This window comes from Protobothrops mucrosquamatus, unplaced genomic scaffold (genome assembly GCF_001527695.2).
Source record: "Protobothrops mucrosquamatus isolate PMUCROS unplaced genomic scaffold, P.Mucros_1.0 scaffold914, whole genome shotgun sequence".
Taxonomy (NCBI): domain Eukaryota; kingdom Metazoa; phylum Chordata; class Lepidosauria; order Squamata; family Viperidae; genus Protobothrops; species Protobothrops mucrosquamatus.
The window spans coordinates 330,479-339,773 of NW_015387165.1; the positions used below are offsets into that span (position 1 = coordinate 330,479).

At 39.7% G+C, this 9,295-nt stretch overlaps 1 protein-coding gene across 1 annotated transcript in view; it reads right to left on the reverse strand.

Annotated features, from left to right (window-relative positions):
• Positions 1-4,516: 4,516 nt before the first annotated feature.
• Positions 4,517-9,295, reverse strand: part of PRICKLE2 (prickle planar cell polarity protein 2) — a 7,755-nt gene continuing 2,976 nt past the window's right edge. Inside the window, exon 2 of the mRNA XM_015819397.1 lies at positions 4,517-5,489. Within this exon, the coding sequence (XP_015674883.1) occupies positions 4,621-5,489 (869 nt within the window). The 3' untranslated portion in view covers positions 4,517-4,620. The remainder of the gene's footprint in view (positions 5,490-9,295) is intronic.

The window sequence follows — 9,295 nt, forward strand, 5'->3', positions numbered from 1 at the left end:
AATGGGGATTGATTGCAGAAGTGAGTGAAGAGGACGAAAGAAGCACATTAAGGTGGTTTGGCCATTTAAAGAGAATGAACGAGAATGAACTTGCAAAACAAATATATAGAGCGAGTGGTTTGAGAGAAAGGAGAAGACTTAGAAAATTGCTCAGTGAAGATATCTTCTGAAAAAAGAAGGAATTTACAGGAGAGAAAAAAAGTATAAATGTAAAATATGAAATGGAGGAAAGAATGAATGAAGGATGTGTCAGACCAGAAAGGCATGGAGCTATTGTCAATGCTGAATATATAGCTAGACTTAGCTATATTTATTTCCTTTTCTTATCACCCATCATTTTCAGGTTTTATTATTTATTCCTTTTCTCTGCTTTGCATGTTACTTAGCTGGATAGAGAATAGCATGATGGATGTATCTGCATGGCAAAGGATGAAGGCAGATTTTATTAGCTAATTCAGGTCAAGGGTTAAACTGGTTCATCCCAGACAGCAGCTTGAGAAAGCCGAATTCTTTTAACCTGCTGTCTGGGCTTGTATGAAAGGTACTTAACACACCAGAGTCCCCCATATTTAAAACGCGGCACCTACTTGCTTTTATTTTTCTTCTTCTTGATGCAGTGCCAAAACCCTCCATAAGAATTCATCTCCGAATCTCCCCTGGAACATTTTGATTAATGTCAATTAACAGCCTGTCCTCTAGCTATAATTTTCAGAAGTAATTAAGCATAATTATTGACAATTATAGACGATCAGTTAGGTCATATGCATACATCTTCAAAACACAAGCCACTCCTTGTGGCGTACTAAAGCTACATAAAAGGTGGATTTACAATGTATTGCTACACTTATTTTGCTAGAGGTCCAACTCACATCATTATTGTCAGGTAAATGGGCATGAAATTGTAGTTTCGGATTTTGACTTTGGCAACAGCAGTTCATTGATAAAGTGCACCAAAATGTCTTGTATCAAAATGGACATTTAAAGTAGCCCCAAGTGCATAATACTTGACCATATTCTAACAGGGGTAATTGAAAGTTTACTATTGATGATATTGTTTAATATCCACATTTTGAACGTATGTTTTCGATAAATATTTATTAGATTATCTTGCCTTTATTATTTTATAGGTAATTAAAGGTAGCCAACATACCTAATACTCTTTCCTCCTATTTTTCACTTTGTGAATTAAGTTGGGCTGAGAGTGAGTGACTGGCCCAAAGTCACCCAGTTGGCTTTCATGCTTAATCCAGTACTAAAACTCACCATCTCCTGGTTTCTAGGCTAGCACATTAACCACTAGACTAAACTAGCTATGAATGACAGTCCAATGTATAATATGAATGTTCCCTTTAGTAATAACGTGATTCATTTCACTAGGATTTGATGAAAGTCCAAGAACAGAAATGCTTAAATCACATAATGAAAAGTGGAGAACTTGTAGTCTCAGTATCACAATAAACTCCAAATTTCATGTATCTCCAGCAGATACCTTCATTGTGATGACCAGAAATCAATGGCATGATTGAAGAGACTTTTAAAAAATATCCATGTACGCACAATTGGTTTAACCAGCTCCCCAGAGCCACTTGATTGTGAGATAGGCAGCATATTAATTAATTAATCCATCCTTTAGAAATATGAGTCCAGGAAAGCACCTGGAAAATTACCACTTTTGCTATTATGTTATGGCTGTGCCTGCTGAGGTTTTGCTTTCCTTCCTCAAATATAAACCCTGGCCACCAAAATACTTTTTCGTAAGTTTAATTATACCATTCTGCTTATTTTATACTTACCATCACTCTTTTCATGTGATATATGTGGTTTTCATGGCCAAGCAGTCAATAAATTTCCTGGTTTTTCACCAACGGCATTCAGAAGTCCCACAACAACCCACCACGCTGTTCTTATAGTCTGTTTCTCTTTATTGATGTGTAGCAAGCAAGTTATTCTTTTACACACCAGAGGATCATACTTGGTTTGCTTATGGTTTGTTAAGTTGGTCTATTGTCCGTATTTGGGATAAAGCAAATGCTGATTTTTTTAAAATTCCAAACAGAAACTTCATATTTCTTTTATGCACAGGAGAGGAGAAAAATGTGAACTTGAATTTTGATGCAGCACTCACCACAGCAATCATGAATATCTAAATTCAGCCATTTCCTGGATCTTCATGGCAAACTGCTGCAATGTTGTTTTTTGGTGCTGGCTTATTTTAGTGTGCAAAGCAAGACACTGGTTTGTGAATCATGTCTTGTGACTTAGCATGATGGTGATGGTGGCTTACTCACATATCATAATTTTTAAAAATTGTATATTTATATATTATATATTTTATAATATAATAAGGGAAATTGTAGAATTATTTCTAAGGTTCCAAACGTAACTCTAAATAACTAACTCTATAATATTTTCCAGATTATTGGTTTCATTTGAACTTAAACCAATCAGAAGTTGCACGACTCTGAAATAATCCATACGAGGAGTGGAACATGCTTTTTTTTAATTTGTATTGTTCGTCTGTCTGTCTGCCTATCTCTCTACCCATTATCTGCCTATCCATTTCTCTCCTTCCATCCCTCCCTATCGGTTGAGTGCCCCTTATGATGAAATGCAATGGAAATCCCATCTCTGTGAGTAGACCATAAGCATAACACAGATTGAAGAAAAATAAATGTTAATAACATAAATAAACCCTGATGCGACCACCATAAATAAAATCTATTTTAACAAAGCAAGACTCAGTTTCTGTTGGGGCCTTTTACACATCACCACATCTCTTTTCTTTTTCCTTCTTTTTTATTTTTTTGGGGAAAAAAATCATCATCACATTCTCCTTTCACACAACAAAAGATTGCTAGCTGTGTTACAGATACATCATCATCTTGAGATTCCCTTCCCAGTCATCGTGTTTCAAATCACAAATCTTGACTGTCCCTTACGGTTGGAGTAATACTGCATCAGGGCTTGTCTGCCAGTGGTGCGGGTGGATTGGGCCCAAAGCCTCTGCTTCTGAAGTCCAGCTGAAGTGCCTGGGACCCTCACACCTGGATTTTGCCATCTGTTCAATAGACTTTTGTATTAACAGAGTCCTTACATTCTCTGGAGAACCCACATACAGGTATTGTCAGCTGTCCAGATCTGACCTACCTGGAAATCTACTGAAACCCGTTTTACAACCCTATAATAAAATATACAATAACAGAAGCGTATTTTCCTTCTTTCTGACCGTATTTGTCTGGAAACAATAAAGAATACGTCTTGATGTCACTCTCCCAATTATTTAAAGCACAAAGAGAGAGAAAGAGAAAGAGAGAGTGAGTAGAGGAAAACCTCACATCCACCATAGTACACAATACATTTTGAGCCCTATATATATAACTACCCATGTTGAAGCTATTGTTGTGTTCTTCTACTTCCAAAGAATGAAGTCCATTCTACCCTGAGTATGGGTCCTTCAAACGGCCTTCATAATGGGCTTGAAGTGTTCATCACCCAAGGGTAGAGTGTAAGTGTAATATGATTAGGATGTATTCATTGTATTATGACTTTCAGAAAAAAGATACCTCTTGGTAATGAACAGCGGTTAACAAATGCCAGGAAACCAGAGCACCAGCAAACAATTCTATACTCAAAACAAGCTCATGCTGACACTACAGAACCATTTACAATTCTTTTGGTTGTAACCCTTCCCCCCCCCCAAAAAAGTTGAAATTTTAGTGACTTTCCCCTCTCTAAAGAGATGTAAACTTTCTTCTCAGACCTGGGTCAGTTTAACTTTTACATTTAATGGAGTGTGTATCTGTATGAGTCTATTTAAAAAAGAACAAACAATAATTATCATTTTCTACTTTGTGTTTGTGTTATGAAACCTATAACAGAATAGGAAAGTGTTATTAACCTTTTAAAGTAGCCTGCAAGCCTGAGAATTCAGGATTTTTTTAAAAAAAAAATGACGACATACTTTAAGAGGGAGAAAAGATAAAATTCTGCTGATCCTGAAGGAATGTGATGGCATTGTTTGAAACAATATTTGTTTAGCTCTGTCCAAAAACCACAATAGATATCCCTGGTTATCCCAGGGACCTCTACGAGGAAGACATTCCTCTGACATTACCAAATACAAAAGTATTTTCCCCAAACTCTCTTTGACTGAACAAATGTGGAAAATAACATCCACTTCTTTGCAACTTGGTGGGGAAAATGGCCCCCTTAGACAGGTGGTGAAAATAAAAAGCCAAGAGAAAGGGAAAAAGAAAAAAAGGAGAGATTAAACGAGTAGCTAACTGCTCATTACAGAAAACGTCAACTAAAAACATATGGGTGAACGGGGTATTAAATGGATGGCAGCTACTTATGGGAAGGAGGTAAATTTGTAACTATAACATGCTAAAATAAATTTTATCCCTCCCTCCCTCCCTTCCTCCCCCAAATAAAATGTGCAAAATATATTCACCATGCCAACAATTATGACTATTTATAGACCTTTTGTCTATGACCTCCTCTTAACAGCTCCCTGTTTTGCCTGGATTGTTTTGTTACAATACAAAGCGCTTGAAAACCTACAGCAGTGCAAGTTGATGAAATAATTACATTCTCTAACACTGTGCTTGGGCTATGCGGCTATGCTATGACACAGTTTTTGCTCTTTTGCCTTTTTCGGCTGTGTAACTGTCCTCGACCACCCAGTGTAGAAGACTTAGGCATGCTGTACGAGCCGTATTTGTGAAGAAGATCTTCATTGGTGACGTACTGGAGTCGGCTTGGTTGAGGAATTGGTTCTCCCAGGAAGTAGCCTTCATTGTCAGATTCGGAGGAGGAGGAGCACGTGGAACACCAGTCGTATTCGGCAAAGTAGGGTCCCCATCTCTCGCCAAAATGATTTTGCAAGGCCAGGTCTGAGACAGTCCTGGGACACTGGCCATACAGGTTCCTCCGGGTGTTCTGCTCCATGGTTTCCCGGCAGCTTCTTTGCTGCAAAAACTGGTCATAGTCCTCTCTGGCTCGTAGGGAGGGCCTCTCTTTCAACTTATAGTTTTGTTCACTAGTGAGATGAAGAGCATTATCTGAACGGGAACGCCTGGACCGTCGGGGCCTGTGGGGGCGATAACGCCGATCATCATCTCGGATGTTAGTTCGTCTGGGTGTGCGTTCGCTCATCGGGGGATGTCTGATATTGTCTGGTCCAGCCAATTTGTTACTTGCCATCCCGCCTTCATAATCAAAGCTCTGGTGCATCCTTCCATGTGATGAGGTCTCCCTGTATCCAATGGGATTGGCAAGATTGTGTAGGTTGGCATCTACATCTTGGTACTGCTGAACAGAAATTAGGCTGCGGACAGATTCGGCACTTCTAAACTGTACAGAAGAATTGAGGGTTCCCATGTTACTCATCTTCTCTGAGACGTTCATTCCTGAATCTTTGCTTAGATCTGGCATGGAGAACCGGGACAGATGTTCTTGTCGCTTGGCACCACCATCTGCAGACAGACCTTTTCAAAACAAGAGAGGAAAAAGGATTTAGTGATTCTTATCCACATGCTCCATTAATTTTAAAACTATTACTGGATCTTTGATGTATTTAACATTTTAAATGACAACGCAATGACATTCCTGTGACTCTTTGTACTTTTTATGTATACGTGACATCCAGCATAACTTCATATTCTTTTCATTTATTACTAAGACCCAAGTACTAGATGATGATAATGATGGTATTAAAACAATTTAAATTCAGATGTACTAGAGTGCAAGTTTAATCAATCTTTCAACTGAAATTCTATCTTCTGTCATTAGAAATAGACTTTTGTTCTCTTGCCAATTAGCTTTATCTCTCTGTATATCTATCTATATATCTATATCTACCTATATTGCCTTCAAGTCAGTTTTTTAAATCCCTGGTAATTATCTGCACAAGTCTCTGCTCTTTTATTGGCAAAAGTTTTGAGAAGTGGTTTGTCATTGCCTCCTTCCTAGGGCTGAGACAGAGTGACTGGCCCAAAGTCACACACCTGGCTTTGAGCCTAGGATGGGACTAGAATTCACAGTCTCCCACTTTCAAACCTGATGCCTTAATCACTACACCAAACTAATTCTTCATCCCTATACATTATACAATATGTTTATCTCTTCTCTTATCCAAAGCCTCTTTTATTATTCCATCAAGTCCATTTTCATGTTCCATTAGTATAACTCTACATACATCTGTGGCACTTTGTAAAATAGTTCTTTTCATTCTGTTCCGTGCAGCTTCTATATTTTCTTTCCTTACATCCATTTCCCATCCATTTCCCTATCCTACCATCTATGCTTTTCCGTGCAGGTTTAATCCTTTCTCTTCTTGTAATCTTTCTACTGTTATTCTTGTTTCTTTTACTACTTTCCTTTTCTTCTAGGTTCACACTGCCTTTAGGTCTGCCCACATTATGAACCTCTCATTACCCTCATATTAAGAGAGCAAACCCCACTTCCTTCTAACACTAATGATGTTACATAGTTGGTGATGAAATGTCTGCAAGTTCAGAGAGGACCCCACAGTTCAACCCTGAGTTATTCTCTTCCATCAGTACCCTAAACCTTCACTAATTCTCTTAAAAACCTTCAATCAAAGAGAGAAGCGACCTAGAATTAAGGAGAAATTTGCTGACAGTTAGAACAATTAACCAGTGGAACAACCTGCCTCCAGAAGCTGTGAATGCTCCAACACTGGAAGTTTTTAAGAAGAGACTGGACAGCCATTTGTCTGAAATGGTATAGAATTTCCTGCCTGAGGAGGGGGTTGGACTAGATGACCTTCAAATCCCTTCCAACTTTATTATTATTATTATTATTACTACTACTACGACGACGATGACGACTATTATTACTATTATTATAAATCAATCATGGGTTTATGTTCATTCCTTTCCTTCAAAAAAATATGTTTAAAAGCCCATGTTCAAAACAAACCTTTTTCTAAAATGATGCTGAGCAAAACTATCACCATTTTAAATCTATTCTTGGTTCTCCACATGGCTCACTTTTTCTGCATTGTTTTATTCTCACCCATCCATCTTGTCACCTAACAAAATCTATATTTATATTTTTCTCCAGATTGCATTCACTGCAATATGGGAGAAAGATATATATTGTAGAACATTGCATCATTTCCCCCCCCCCCCCAAAGCCCATCCCAGATTCTATCGTTATCATTGGCTGGAAAGTAACTTGCAACTATCACCCTCCTATGCTATAGGAGCAGTATCATTCATTCTACGAATTCTTACTTTCACACCAACTTATTGCAATCAAGACAGAGAGGCACAGTACAAAAAGCAAAACCTTTATTTAAAAAAAATACTTGACATTCACAAAGGTATGTGGAAATCTATTAATCCTGACCATGTCACAAGAAGGCATGGTGGCTCAGCAGTTAAGATGTTGGGCTTGTTGACTGGAAAGCTAGCAGCCCAGGTTTGAGACCCAACTGCCACATGATGGAGTGAGCTCCCATTACTTGCCTCTAGCGGTGGGATTCAGCCGGTTCACACCACTTTGGCAGAACCGGTAGCTAATTTTTTGTTGCCCGGGCCCAGAATGGACTTCCGGAAGCGGCATCCACATTGAGAACCGGTTGTTCACATATTTGAATCCCACCACGGCTTGCCTCACCTCCTGCCAACCTAGCAGTTTGAAAGCATGCAAATGTGAGTAGATATATAGGTACCACTTCAGTGGGAAGGTAACAGCGCTCTGTGACGTCATGCTGGTCACAAGACCACAGAAAGGTCTTCAGACAGTGCTGGCTCAATGACCTTGAAATGGAGATGAGCACCACCACCCTCTAAAGTTGACAAAGACTAGTGGAGTGAAATCTGCAGGGACACCTTTACCTTTTTATGTCACAAGAAGATTAGACAAATATATGCAACTAATAATCGAGAAGACTATACCATTAGCTTCCTAGTAGTAAATAGCAGCTGTACTTAAACTAGCCATCTTTCTAGATCAGTGGTGGCGAACCTATGGCACGGGTGCCAGAGGCGGCACTCAGAGCCCTCTCTGTGGGCACGCGCGCCGTCGCCCCAGTCCTAGGCCTTCAGCTAGGTTTTATAAAACCTTTTCACTTTAGGCCTCCGCCGCCATGTGCAAAAAAAAAAAAAAAAAGGTTCAATCAGTCAATTTCAACTTCTCGCGGGAAAAAAAAAGATCTTGCAAAGTTGGAATTGATTGATTGAACTTTTTAGTCCCACCCAGTCTGCCGTTACTACCGCAGCCACGCCCACCCAATGGGCCACGCCCACCCAATTGGCCACACCCACCCGGCACTCGACGATGCATAAGTGGGTTTTGGGTTGCAGTTTGGGCACTCAGTCTCTAAAAGGTTTGCCATCACTGTTCTAGATATTTCTGCAGATACTTTGGCCAATTGCTGGCAAGCTTTCTCCTCATCAGACCTGCCAAGACAGTTTAGGAAAATGAAACACCAATCCAGATTAGATTAGGCAATAATCTTCTACCCAAAATTATTCCCAGAGCAAGGGAGGGACTGAACTTTAATCACTTTGAAGATCCTGGGTCTCTTTTAACTTTATGTTGGCTCTCCTGAACCCAATGAAACCAAATACTGGGCTGTAAGATAGCAGTAGTGAAGAATTGAAAACTGAATTTCCTTCCCCCTCCAAGATGACTGAAAACTGTAAAAGAATCAAGACCAGAAATGACTCCTTAAGTACCCATTTAAACCAAAATCTAAGGTGTCAGAGTTCCTAAGAGCTCCTTAAGGAGCTGGTTCAGAATTCCTAACCTAATGAGTTTTATACTTGAGGTTCCTCAGAACTCATCAATCTTAAACATTTGGATTGGACCATTCGTGAGGATTTGAGTTTTTATCAATGCAAATTTGGAAACCAGAAAGCCAAAGGGGAATCACTTCAGCTTTACAGATGTTTAAAGCAGTGAGAACATAATTACCACTTACTCTACCAGCAAAATACTAAATTCAATTGAGAGTCCCATGGGCCTAATCTGCGACAGCTTTTGTTTACTCTTTCCAGGCAGCAGAGGGTTGAAAAATAATTCACAGATATTTAAAGGCCTTAGTTTGCCCTATACTGGTATTATTTGCAAGACCGCCTCCTACCAAATATCTCCCTTCGACCAGTCCGCTCCCACAGAGAGGGCCTCCTTAGGGTACCGTCGGCCAGCCAATGCCGGCTGGCGACCCCCAGGGGGAGAGCCTTCTCTGTGGCAGCTCCTGCCCTCTGGAATGACCTGCCCCCCGACCTACGTACAATTGCGGACCTGCGCCTCTTCCGCC